The 14,304-nt window shown below is 45.5% G+C and overlaps 1 protein-coding gene across 1 annotated transcript; it reads left to right on the top strand.

Moving 5' to 3' along the window:
- Positions 1-12,263: 12,263 nt before the first annotated feature.
- LOC116640299 (olfactory receptor 2A12-like) lies at positions 12,264-13,202 on the top strand. Its single transcript, XM_032417219.1, has one exon. It carries the CDS (start codon positions 12,264-12,266, stop codon positions 13,200-13,202), a length of 939 nt encoding a protein of 312 aa, XP_032273110.1.
- The last annotated feature ends 1,102 nt before the right edge of the window (positions 13,203-14,304 follow it).

The raw sequence follows: 14,304 nt of genomic DNA on the forward strand, positions 1-14,304 counted from the left end.
AACTTACACCCTGCAGTTTTGAAGTAGCAGCAAAGACCTTGGAGCCCCCTCTTTTGGTGTTTCTAGCCAAAGGGTGGGCAGGAGATCAGTTCTGCCTGGAGGGCAAAAGAAAGGCCAGGCTCCATCCTTTCTGGGCATGAGAAGGCAGTTGCTCACAAATGGCCCAGGGGGCTGGCATAGCATTTGGAACTTGGCCCAATATGGCCCCCAGGAGCCAGACTGGGGTTTGGCTTCGTTACATACGTATGATTTAGTTGGGAGCTCCATGAGGGAGAAGCCACTGTGAGCTGAGCCCCAGAATCTGGTTTCTGGGACAGGAGGCCTCCTCAGGCTGGGCCACTTGGTTCATACTAGCCTGCCTCATGGATGCCGGAGGGTGTGTGAAGCCAGGGCTGGGAGCCCTGGAGCCACACTGTACCCTGTATTCCCCAATGAAGTCCCCTCCCTCTCCAACTGTTGCCACATTGAGGGCTACGTCCTTCCTCCCCAGTGACAGGGTCTCTCTCCTGTTTCCTGCTCTCCTGAGTCGGACTCCCACTGGGAATCCCCTGCAGCACTGACCAGGCCTCAGAGGCCTCTTGCTCTTGTTGAGGTGAGCTCAGGATTTGGTGGTGTCTATGGCCAGGTAAGCTGACTTCAGCTTCCTCTGCGACCCTCGGGGCTGAAGGCCTTTGCCTGCCCCACAGGGAAGCTCCCACCCTGAGATCTCCTCACACTTCTTGAGGGCAGTTTCTTTTCTGGCATTTCCTTGGCCCCGCCTGGAACACCCTCTCCCTGGCTGCCCACCCCAAGCACTCAGGACTGTAGGTGTGTGACCCACTTCCTTCCTCATGTGGCCGGGTGACGATGCCAACACCAAATCCCAATGTAGGTTTGCCTCCCATACCACCAAGCAGATCTCCCATACCAGTCGGTGTCCTACAATTCACCTGAATTCTAACACAATCCGCCTGGAGATAGGGTCGGATCCCACAGGTAAAGGGCTCAGTCCTACAAGACTGTCCCCCACTCTCCCACTTCACATGCCAACCGGAAGTCCAAGCTGTCATCTGTGCATCTGACCATTCCTTGGGTTCAGTTAATTTGCTAAATGGCTTATGGAACTCAGAGAAATATTTACTTACTAGAAGACCGGTTTGTTGTAAAAGGATGTAACTCAGGCGTAGCCAGATGGCAGAGACCCACAGGGCGAGGTATGTGGGAGGGGGCATGGGGCGTCCCAGCACATCCAGGTGGTCACCAACTCAGAGGCTCTCTGAATCCATCCTTTTAGGGTTTTATGGAGGCTTTATTACATAGGTATGATTGATTAAATCACTGGCCATTGGTGACTGAACTCCATCTCCAGCCCCTCTCATCTTCCCAGAGGTTGAGGGTGGGACTGAAACTTCTCTAATCCATGGTTGGCTCCACTGGCGATCCAAAAGTCACCTCATTGACACAACAGAAGACAACAAAAGAGCCTTTATGGCTCTCATTACTTAGGAAATTCCAAGGTTCTTAGGAGCTCTGTGCCAGGAACCAGAAGACTAAATATATATCCCTTATTATAAATCACAATATCACCCAGGCTCCGTAGGCAATACACACAGCTGCTAAAGTCATTTTTCTTCAGCTCTGACTTGGTTCCTCCCGGGCTCAAGAACCTTCAAAGGTTCTCATCTGTGGAAAAAGTTATGCAAGACGACCAACTGTTCTTTCCTGTCTGATCCCCATACATGTGCCTTCCAGGTAGGCAGCTCTCTAAGAGAGCCCCCAGTGATTGCTACCTCCTGGTAATCACACGTCTGTGCAATCCCCAGCACTTGAGGGTGGGTGGGACTTGGCATTTTCCTTTGAATGAACAAAACAGGGCAAAAGCGATGAGATATTACTTCTGAGATTTGGTAATAAAAGACTGACTTCTATGTTGCTTGAATTCTCTCTCACGGACTCTTCTCAATTTCTTGCTCTGATGAAGTAAGTTGGCTTGTCGTGAGCTGCCCTATGGAGAAGTCCATGTGGCAAGGAGCAGAGGGTGGTCGCTGGCCAACAGACAACAGGGAGCTGAGGCCATTAGAGCAACAGCCAATGAGGAACAGTCATGAGACTCCGTGATGGTAGCTGCTGGCCCAAGATTCAGCAGAGCAAGAGGACTCCCATAGAGCTGACTAAGACAATGAAGTGTTTGTTTGGATCATTGTTGCTATTGCTTTTAATGTTCTGGGTTTTTTGGATATATGAGAAAACCCTTTCTCTTCCCCCTCGAGCTGTCTCTAACACTCAATTTAGTAGATGTAGGTTTTTTGAACTGCAGTGAAACATTTTTAACTGATACCTGATTTTTACTAGCTCACCAGAATTCAGACACTTAAATTAGTCTCTTTACTTATTAGCCTACATTCAATAATTATGTCTTCTATTTAATCAGGATATACTTGGTCAAATTGATTGTTTAACAAAGATTATATTTAAGAGTTATTACCTTTTAATCGGGCATGCTGAGATGATACTATTTAGTAGCAAGGGTTGAGTTGACTTTACTTGTGAATTCAATCTCTATAAAGCTCTCTCAGAAAAACTGACCTGGGATCTGGCTTATAAGGTCCCAACCTTATAGATGGTAAGAAATATCACCCACTGGCCAGGAGGAAACTTGAATAAATGTTGGAGCCTTGATAGGAGGGGAATGCACTGAAATTTATAGATACTATGGGTAAAATATGAAAGACAGACTGTCTTGGGATTGGTTTTCCAACTTCAGCATAATGAATAATGAAGCATTTAGAAAGTCCAATTTGAGATTCCATATGGAAACTTCCAGGCAGAAGTTAATTCTGTGGCTTTAGAAGTGGCTCAATACTGCGTGTCTCTAGATTTGCAAAGCAAACTAGAGACAGTCCATATGACTGACATTCCTACAACACTGATACAGTGAGGCCAGACATAATGAGACCAGTTTTTTTTAAATCAAGAATAATTTTTGAAGATTATTTAAGATCACAAGGGTGGGTGTTGTAAGAAAAAAAAATCGTCTAAGACTCGCAGGAGGGCAACAGGGATTTCTTGGTGCCCTCTTGGTACAGTGTTAGATGTTATCTAGCAGACCTTCTGAGGATTATCTGACTTTATAAGGGTGTATTATTTTAATTGACTTTCTATGGCCTTGGGTATTTTATAACTCTGCAGGTGTAACTGTTAAGTTCTAGAAAACTGGTAGCAAGACAAAAGATTTCTGCCTGAATGTCTTCTCTCAGTTCATTGCTTGTTTTCTTTATTGCAAACGTAGTACATGTTTATTCTTAAATTCTAGAACACCGATGCAAACAAAAAGAAAATGAAAATTATCCATTACCTTAGACTTGGAGATAATTACTGTTAACATTTCAGCATCTATATTTTAGGGTTTAAAAGATTTTTAAGTGTTTTTATTAATACTTTAAAAGAACTATGATACAATTATTAAACTACTATGGGTTTTCATGATTTCGTAAGTGTTTTAAGCACTCTATTTGTTGGTCAGATTCTCACTTGAGTTTATTTATTATTATTTAAGGAAGAAACCTGGAGGAATGGATGTATTCCTGGAAACTTATAAACTACCAAGACTGAAACAGGAAGAGGTGGAACATCTGAACAGACCAATAACCAGTAAGGAAATTGAAGCAGTAATCAAAAACCTCCCAAAAAACAAAGGCCAGGGCCACATGGCTTCCCAGGGGAATTCTACCAAACACTCTCTTTTCACCTGACACTTGGCCATGGTGTATTCACCTTTCAAAATATATTTTTGGGTTGCATTTGTTAAAATTTTGTGAACAGGGGTGTCTGGGGGGCTCAGTCGGTTGAGTGTCTGCCTTCAGCTCAGGTCATGATCCCAGAGTTCCTGGGATCAAGCCCCAAGTCAGGCTCCCTGCTTAGTGGGGAGTCTGCCTCTCCCTCTCCCTCTGCTCCTCCCTCCCCCTTGTGCTCTCTCTCTCTCAAATAAAGCAAATCTTGAAAAAAAAGTTTTGTGAAGAATTTTTGCATCTGTGCTCATGAGGGATGTGGGTCTATAGTTTTCTTGTAATATTTGTGTTTGGCTTTCATATCAGGTTGATGCTCGCCTTACCTTGAGTTGCCAACTATTCCCTCCTCTTGTATTTTCTAGAAGAGTTAGTGCAGACTTGGAATTATTCCTTCCTTAAAGCACTGGTAGACTTCACAAGTGAATCCATCTAGGTCTGGAGTTTTCTTTGTGAAAAGGTTTTAATGCCACAATCAGTGTTTAAAATAGGTCTGTGGTTATCAGCTCTCCTATTTCTTTTCAAATGAGCTTTGGTTCGTTAATGTCTTTCAGTGAATTTGTCCATTTTATGTAAGTTATCTAATTTATTGGAATAAAGTTGTTCATAATATCTATGAAATCCCTTTAGTATCTATGGAATCTATACTGATGTTACTTTTCTTATTCCTGGCATTGGAAATCTGTGTTGTATCTTCTTTTTCCTGACCAGTCTGGCTAGACTATTATAAATATTATTCATCTTCTCAAAAGAAAAAAAAAACACCTCAATCACTATGAGATTTCTTAGCTTTTATCATCATACTAGCAAGTTTACTAGTCTTTGTAATTCCACCTAGTGCTTTTTTCATCTAACATAATTTTCATATCTAAAAGTTACATTTCTATCTTTCACATTTCTCCTTAATATGCTCAGTTTTTCCTGTAGCTTCTTAAACATATGGAATATAGATATAATTTTTTAATGTCTGTGCCTACTTATTCCGTCATCTGTGTTGTTTCTCAGTTGGTTTTAACTGGGTGAAGTTTCTCATGATGGGTCGTATCTTCTCAGTTCATTGCATTCCTGGTAACTTTTCACTGGATGCCAGGCATTTTGAATCTTACTTTACTGAGTGTCAGATATTTTTGAATTCCTGATAAATATTCTTAGGCTGTTTTTCTAGAATGTAGTTAAGTTACTTGTAAACAGTTTGACTCTCTTGAATTTGGCTTTTAAGTTTTGTTGGGCAAGACGAGAACAGCATTTAGTCCAGCTAGTGAGAACAGGAAACATCTCCAGCCCTGAGCGAGCTCCGAGAATTGTTCCATCTAACCCTTCCTCTTGTCTTCCCTCTTCCCCATCCTGGTGCTTTCTTCACACACATCCACTCATCAGTGCTCATCTGAGACTTGCATGACCTCCAGAGCTCTCTTTTCCCCAGTACTCTGCTCTGTGAACTCCAGCAACCTTGGCCTGTGTCTTACTCAGTTTGGGCAGCTATAACTGAGTACCGTAGACTGGGTGGCTTAAACAACAAACATTTACTCTTCATAGTTCTGGAGGCTGAAATTCCAAGATCAGGGTGCCAGCATGGTCAGGTTCTTGGTGAGAGCCCTCTTGCTGGTGTATAGATGACTGTCTTCTCGTTGCATCCTCACGTGGTGGAGGGAAAATATCTCTTGTCTCTTCCTCTTTCATAAGGGCATTAATCTCATCATGAGAGCTCCACCCTCATCACCTAGTTACTTCCCAAAGACCCCACCTCCAAATACTATCCCATTAGGGGTTAGGATTTCAACATATGATCCTTGAGGGGACCCAAACATTCAGTTCATGGCAGCCACCTAGATTCTCAACTCTGTCTCTTCCGCCCCGGGAAACCACTAGCCTCCTCTGTGTCCTCACTTCCTGTGGCAGCCTGGTCACTTTGTGAGCAGTAAGCTGGGACAACCACAGGGCTCAATTCATTGGTTTCTCATCTCTCACAAATCACTGTCTTTTGTTGCCTGACGTCCAGTATCTTGGAAAACATTATTCCATGCAATTTGTCTAGGTTTTTAGTTATTACAGATGGGATAATAATTCTGGTCTCTGTTACTTCATCCTGATTGGGAACAAAAGTCTGAAACTGGTGTCTTTCTATTTTGTAACTCTAATTCAACCCAATAAATTTCTTGTGCCGAAATCAATACATTGTGGTGATATCCAATATGGCATCATTTGTAACAGAAAAAAAATGGGATTAAAACTACACATCCAACAATAGGTGAACAAATGCTTGACAATAATGGTTATAAAGAATATGTGAGTAGATGGTGACAAGGCTATCAAATAATATTAAGTGTTTTAAAAGGCAGGTACTTAATCCATTAGGATTTGCATACAAAACTCAGAAAACCCAGCAAACAGTGGTTTAGATATACAAGAATCAATTTTATTTTCTTCACCTAACAAGAAGTCTTGAGGTAGGGAGCTACTTGTATTTTGCAGCTGGATAATGTTAGTGAGAGAACCCCTGTGATTCTCTGAGCTTTTTCCTTATGGTCTCAAGATGACTTGCCCAACTGCAGACATGACATTTGTATTCATGGGGTTTTGGGAGAAGGGGCTGTATGACTGTCATTCTATCCCTTTTGTTAGGAAAAGAAGTTTTTTCACAGAAGCTCCTCGGCTGAGTTTCCCTGGGTCTCACTAGACAGAACCAAATTTTGTGACTGCCCTCGCTGAAAAGGATTCTGGGAAAGGAAGAAATGGCACTATAATTTGGGCTTGGACCATTCATGAGGTATTGACTGACTCAAACAAATGTTGTCAGCAAGAATATAGTTCTATCAGCAAAGAAGGGGGAAATGGACAGTCAACCAAGTAGTATCTGTTTCCATTTCTATATTTCTAAAGTGGTGATAATAATGCTGCAAAGATATAAAGCGTCTGGCCCATAATGACTACACACATACATAAAAACCCAAACAAAACCCAATAGCAAGTATTATTATGATCTAGGGAGCACAGCTGCATTTTACAGAGAGGCAGCTGAGGCTCTGGGAAGCTATGTGGCTTGGCTAGGTCACAGTGACCACATCTGTCTGACTACAAATCCCTGGGTCTTCACCAGTGCACCAGTTTCTTCCCCAGAGGCTGTTCATTGGAGCCCTTAGGTGCTGAGCAGAAGGGCGGGGCGCTCCCTGTGCTGTCATTGTGAAGGCTCTGCTGGGGGTGCTGCCTGGCATTAGAGATGCTGGGTAGGGCAGGGTTCCAGCTTGGGGAAAATGGACTGCTCAGAGCATCAGGGCTTATCAAGAGCAAGGAAGGCAGCCCAGACAACCCCACAGACCCTCATAAGGAAAGGTAAGGCAGGTAAAGGCTAATGCATTGTAATGCAGACTGGGGATTCTGGCGGGGGGTGGGGTGGTGGTAAGAAGCAGGAGGGTGGAGGGGCAAAGAGGTATTTTAGAGAACACAACCTTGATGTCAGAAGTACTTGCTTTTAGTTCAGTACAAGAAAAGATTTTGTGAAGGGCAGTCAAGGCTACCTAAGCTGCCTTGCGAGATAGTGAGCCTCCTGTCCTTGGGAGTATGTGAACAGGAGTTGGAGCATCCTTTGCCAGGGAGGCTGCAGAGAAAATGTATGTCCTGGCAGGGATTAGATTCTCCAAGATTGCTTCCAGTCCCAAAGTTTGGTGAATCACCCACCACCTAAACACAGGATCTCAGCTGGACTGGGATTTCCCTTCTTGGCTGGGAGGGGAGGACCAGGGTTGGGAGTGCTATGGGCAACGTCTTACTCTGATGGCGGCATCTGCCTGCGGTGCTTGGGGAGGGTATATGTTTCTGGCATCCATTCTCTGTGTGCTCTGGCAAGAGGGGGTGAATGAAGATGGAAGCCTCCCCAGCCCAGCTGCCAGGGGCCCCTGAGTCCAGGCTCCAGGTTCCTCTCTGACCTGCAGATTCTGTCTTCACTTTCCATCCCTTTCCAGTCTAGTCATACTCTTTCCTGTCTTCGTGGTCCTCTCTCTCCTTGTCTGTCCATCTGTGTACACAGATCCTTCCTGGTCTGCTTCTGGGGCTCTGGTCTATGCCCTAGTCCATCTTTGCTGCCCTCAGATGGGGAACAGACCCCTCCTTACACCTGCTCTGTCTTTGGTCTCCCAGCATTCTCTGGATCCCACCAGGCTCCCGAGGCTCATTCCACCCCAGGCCCTCAGAGAACACCCTGGTTACGCTTGTGCCCCACAAGCAGTGCTCTCCTGGAGGCTTCCAGGGGTTGCTGGATGCAGCAGCAGGAGGATGTGTGGGGAAGGGCCAGCTGGCATTGCCTGCCTGGCCTCTGACCTCCCATCAGGGGGCACATTCCCCTCGTGCACTTTGCTGGGAGGACAGAGACCATGGAGAGGACAGCAGAGGGGATACACGGGCTCAGACAGGGCCACCATATGGCTGTGTCACTGTGTGCAGAGCAGGCAGCAGCAGCCTTAGGAGCATGGCTGGCCTCATTGCCTCCCTGCATCTGCTTGGCCTGGAGGGCTGCCTGCCCCAGCTTCACTCCCCCTGCTTTTTGGCCATGATTCCTGCTCTTCCTGTTCCCTTTCATTTCAGCTTCTACCCTGGAGGAGGCAGAAAACGAGAGAGCAAGTGAGAGAGTACGTGATGGGGAGATAACAGGCGGACCTGTTTCCAGGTGGGTCAGTCCAACTCCATTCTTGTCCGAGATGCTCAGAGAGGCAGCATCACCTGGTGGTTATGAGCCCAGGCTCTGGAGTCAGCTACAGCTGTGACCCTGGACAAGTTGTGTCTCCGCTCTCCCCACCAGTAGCAGGGGAACGGCAATAACGCCCACTTGCAGGGTGGCTACACGCAGGGCTCTTGCTCAGCTGGCGCACATTCTGGTACAGCTTTTCCTGTTTCCTATGGCAGGTATGTGTTCTGATCAGAGGGTGCCCATATGTATTATTAAATCCTTCAACTATCACCCCAATTACAATGCACGGAAAGCATGTGTTACAGTGTCTGGCCCATAGCGAGTTGCTAAAACAACAACAATAATATTTTATTATATTAAATTATTAAATAGTAATAATTATTACTTTAATTATTAAATTATTATAGTATTTTAAAGTGTTTTTGTTTTATTATTATTATTTATTGGCTAGAGAAATGACAGAGATTTGTAACCCTTGGTGCCAGCTCTCTCAATCTTTTTCCCTCAACCTACTTGTGCCCTGATTTTCCCAAGGGACTCATGATTTCCAGACACAGATACTTTTCTCCAGATCTCTGATAAACTGAAAAGGAAAGTGTAGGGACAGAGACAATGTCTGTAATCTCTTCTTTCTCTCTCTTTTTTTTTTTCTGGTTCCCAGGGTCTCTCAGTCTGTAGATCATTCAGCAAGCAGTTACTGGGGCTCATTATGTGCCAGGCTCAGTATTAAGTAATGAGGGTACAGTGGGAAACCGTAACATTGTGCATGGTGAAGCTGAGCTGCTAGTAGGCTGTGTCTGACCTGCAGAATCCCAGTTTGGTTGGGCTCACCTTGAGCTAACACAGAGGCCAAGTTGCTGAGCAGCTGGTAGCCAGGAGTTCTGGGTCCTAGTCTGAACTCTGGGACAAGCTCCCACTGTGACCTGGGATCTGTCTCCTTCCTATGTCTCCTCTCTGCACATGGCATATTGGGTCACTGGGATGCTTTCTGTTTCAGCCCTTGCAGTGGTCAAAGATCCCTCCAAAGTGTCAGCCCACCAACCTGCCTTGGAGCCTGGTGACGAAAACTGAGTCTGACTTTAAGGAGTGAAGCCAGGGTATTGGTCTAACTCTCTTAGACTTTTTTCCTATAGATGAGGGAGTTGCTGAAGGATGGAAAGAGTGGCCCAGTAGGAGTTTTGTTTTAGAAAGAGCACTCTGGAAGCTAGTGCAGAGAATAGGCTGGGTAAGGACCCAGCTGGAGCACGGAGATGAAACCAGGTGAGAGAGAGAGGCCAAGTGTATGACCCAGACAGTGGCAGTGAGATTAGAGAGGGACAGGTGGGTGTGAAAGGCATTTTGAAGGTGGCAGCAATAAAACTTGGAGTCAGATAGGATGTGGGGGGATGGGAAAGGAGCTGAGGAGATTTTCCCAAGTTTATGATTGGTATGACTTTGTTCACCTTAGAGATACTATCAATTAATCTGTGTGTGTGTCTGTGTGCACGTGTGCACGCATGGGCACATCTATACCCATATATCATATAGTTAAATTAAGCTCAACACAAAATTCTTTGCCCTCATATTTGCCTTTCCCCCTAAGAATCAAAAACAGAAAACATTTCAGTAAATTGAGGACTCATATTAGTTGAGTTCTGGTTAGCTATGGTTTTGCTACACATAGAAAACCTTATTGTTGCTACAGAATGAAAGATATTCTATTTCTCCTATATACTCCATCTCTGAGCCTCAGTTTCTCATCTGTGAGGTGGGGACAATGATCCCTATCCTACACATCTCAGAGTCATCATGAGGCTCAAAGAGAGAATGAATGTCAAGGTATATTGTAAGCTACATCTCAAAAGCCAAGCTCATCATAGTAGATAATAATGTCTCCCTTTGTTTTCCCTCACGTGGGGCTTCTGGTTATAATCCCTGAGAGTCAGGCAATTTTTTTCCCAGGGAAAAAAAAATGCTTTACCCTCAAGAGAGTTAGGGGAAGGATGATGGGGAACCAGGGGTTCAGCGAGCCTGAGTTTCTGACCCAAGATCCTGGTTATGGAACAGAATCCTTGGGCACACTTTGGTGGTTTATAGACCTCTTGTTCCAGTTGCCCTCAGCCTCCCTGAATGGATCAACCACGTTAAACACTCTTTAACATAAGACTATTCAAGAGTCAGTCCATCCATCGGCTGTGTGTGAAAAATTAAAAGTAGAAATGGCAGCACATTTTCCCACTCTTGGAGTATTCCCACTTTGGGTCCTTGGGAAACTTCCTCTCAGGAAGAATGTGGCTTGCAAGGTAGATATTTTTATTTCTATCTTATAGGTGAGGAAACTGAGGCTTAGGAAGTAAGCTAGCAGCCCAAGGTCACATAGCAAGTAAAGCCAGAGTTAGGATTGAAGCAGAACACACTGTCATCTCTAAACCCCATGCTCTTCCCCCCCACTGGGGAGAGAAGGTGACTTAAAAAGACCCTTCAGTGAAAGGTAGGGATTTAATTAAAAATAGTTATTTTCCAGCTATCTGACTACTGGATAGCTATTGGATAATGTCTCTGAAGGTTCTGGAGCAGTTCCTAGCATATGGGAGGTTCAGAGTGTATGCAGTCCTTTGGCCAAAGTCAAGAAATCATCTGATGTGTTCAATGTAGACACAGGTTCTTGTGCAGATTCATTCATGATGCTCCAAAGGAGAACAAGCAGATTGGAGAACAAGTAGGTTGGGTCAGATGAATTGGTGCCAGGAGAAGGAAAATACTGACAGCATCAAGATTGCTCCCATTCCCTAAGTACCAATGATGCACATGACATCTCTTCGGTGAAGCTGTCCTTTCCCTGTTCTCCATGAAGAAGCTGAGGTTCAGGGAGGTTAAGTTGAGAAAGAACTGAGAGTCAGTAAGAAGCTAAAAGAAAGAATGAAATACTGGCCGTTATGGGGAAAAGCAACAGAGGGTGGGCATCTGGGAGAGTGAAAATTGATTACAGGTGGGGTACTTCTCAGGAAGTTTGCTTGCATAGCTCAGACCTGAGTCTCAGTCCTCTGTGTGGAAAACCACCCAGAAATACAGTTAACATTCACTATGCACCTATCCCATGGTTGGCCTTCTGTGTGATGCTCTTCATGCCAAAACATCATTCCTTGATATCATATATCATAGATATAGTATTCTTACAGCAAACTTGTAGCTCAAAGACAATTATTCTTATTTTGTACTCAAGGGAGCAGTCTCAAAGGGGTACATGGGTGGGGTAAAGGGCTTACTCAAGGTCATTCACTCAGTAAATTATAGAGCCAGCACTTAGAACTCAGTGTTCCTTCTAATACACCATGGCCTGAGAGGGGGCCCGCGGGTAGCAGAGAGATGGCCCGGCCTGAGTGGAAAATAAATTAAGGTCTTCAAAAGGACAAAGTAAGTTCTCTCACCGTAATTTGCCAAATTGCATAGAGGCTGTATGCCAATATTTATCTCTAAATGCCTGGCTGCCTTACTAAGAAGAAGGGGATGCTAAGGGGAAGTAAAGATCTGATAGCCCAATGCTTTCATTTTATACCTGAGGAATCTGAGGCTGAAATGGGTAGTTACTGGTGGGTCAGAGACAGAGCCTGGACCAGATGTGGAAGCCCTTTCCTCTTCACAGATTTCTTGAGAGTAGTGGCAGTGGCCAAGAGCAGGTAAAATGGGCTGTCATGTTGAGGGGGATCATGGTGTCTCATCATAACTGGACAATGACCACTGCTACTCCAACCACATCAGAAACCCTCACCCTGGTGCATAGCTTGGCTAGTCTTCTGTCTGAATCGGTTCCTTTCTTTTTCTTTTAGAAGTAGAACAGGATGCAAGAGCCTAACCAGTCCTCTGTGACTGAATTCATCCTTCTGGGCTTTTCCTTTAACTCCAGGACAACTCCTCTGCTCTTCTCAGCCTTCCTGATGACCTACCTGTTGATTATTCTGGGCAACAGCTTAATCACCATCCTCATCTGCCTGAACTCACACCTCCACACACCCATGTACTTCTTTATTGGCATCCTTTCCATGTTGGATCTGGGCTATACCACAACAACTGTGCCCCAGATGTTGGTACATCTAGCCAGCCAGAAGAAGACCATCTCTTTTGCCAGCTGTGTGGCCCAAATGTACATTTTCTTGGTGCTAGGCATCACCGAGTCATGGCTCTTCGCCATGATGTCTATAGACAGGTATGTGGCCATCTGCCACCCACTCAGGTACAAGGTCATCATGAGCCCATGGCTATGTGGGGTAATGGTCACTTTCTGTGGACTCTGGGGTGTCATCTCTGCTCTTACCTACACTGTCTTTGCCATGCGTCTGCCATACTGTGGCCCCAACAAGATCAACCACTTCTTCTGTGAAGTCCCTGCAGTCTTAAAGCTGGCTTGTGCAGACACCTCAGTCAATGACTGGGTAGACTTCATTCTTGGCTTTAGTGTCATCCTGGTCCCACTCTCCCTTATCCTTGTCATTTATGTCAACATCTTCATTGCCATCTCGAGGATCCGTTCAGCCCAGGGGCGACTGAAGGCCTTCTCCACCTGTGCCTCCCATATCACTGTGGTCACCGTGTTCTGTGTGCCAGCCATGGTCATGTATATGAAGCCTAGCTCTGAAGCCTCCCCAGAGGATGACAAAAAGTTGGCCCTGTTCTATAATGTCATCTCTGCTTTCCTCAACCCCATCATCTACAGCCTGCGGAATAAGGACGTGAAGAGGGCTTTCCTCAAGGCGGCAGGCTGGGGCAAGGCCCCAGAATGAGACCCTGGAAGGATAGCTGGGGGACAGAGAAACAAGACTCATGATGCACAATCAATGCTCCAAACACTCATTCCCATGACCCATCAGCACCAGGACACTCACAGCCCCCCAGCCCCAAATGTCAACTCTACACAGCCCTTGGGGGACAGCCCATGATTTAATTGACAGACTGGTCATCATGAAATATCTTGTAGACACGTCAGTCTTTCAGCTTTCTTTTGTTTTAGAGTCTCAGGAGGTAACCAAAGAAGAGGTGTGTGAGCCATTAAAGTCTTTTATTGAGACAAAAGGAATGGGCTTTGGGGTATGACTTGTGGCTGAATCTTGAGAAAGGTTCATTCTTCTCTGGAAACCACACACATGGTGTTAGGTTAGCTGGAGGGAAGGGCGAGGACACTGACATTGGAGGATTCCTGGCCCTGGGAGGAGGAATGAGTGAACATCAATGCAGTGACTTAGGGGTGTGGTGTGCTTGCTTTGGACACACAGACTGGAGACAAGCTGGGATGGCTGGAGGCCAGCTGTGATCAGCCACACTGACCTCCCCATAAGATCCGTCTCAGGTCACTCTGTTCCACCTTCTCTCCTTCCAAGTAAACTGGCCTCTCTGCCTCAAATGTGCCACACTCTTTTCCATTTCAGGGCTTCCACATATGGTCTTTGTTCTCTCCTCACCCTTAATCCCACCCCCACCCCACCTCCATCCTACGCCGTTATGACATTGACTTCTGTTCATCGCCCAGGTCTTGGCTTAAACTGCAGCTCCTCAAAGAAGCCTTTTCTTGAGCTCCCAGAGTGAGCCTTCCAAAGCACCCTGTGCCTCTCTCTCATAATAAAGGCATGTGGTTCAACATCTGAGTTCTCTGCTGGATAGCAACTTCCATGAAGCGGGACCCTGATTGTTCAGTTGACCCCTAGGATCCAGCCCCATGCTGCCCACATTCCGGCTTTCAACAGATATTTTGAGTGAAGGGATAGACACTTCACAGGAAAGGCCAGAGAGGGCAGATGAAGCCAGTAAGTGGGAGAGTTGATGAATTAGGACCAGCAAAATGTAGGAAATCATGGCAGGTACAAAAAGGGGAGGAGATAAAAAGGATTA

This window comes from Phoca vitulina, unplaced genomic scaffold (assembly GCF_004348235.1).
Source record: "Phoca vitulina isolate PV1807 unplaced genomic scaffold, GSC_HSeal_1.0 scaffold2, whole genome shotgun sequence".
NCBI lineage: Eukaryota > Metazoa > Chordata > Mammalia > Carnivora > Phocidae > Phoca > Phoca vitulina.

Coding starts and splice junctions, on each gene's coding strand:
- LOC116640299 (XM_032417219.1), top strand. CDS start 12,264: ATGCAAGAGCCTAACCAGTCCTCTGTGACTGAATTCATCCTTCTGGGC.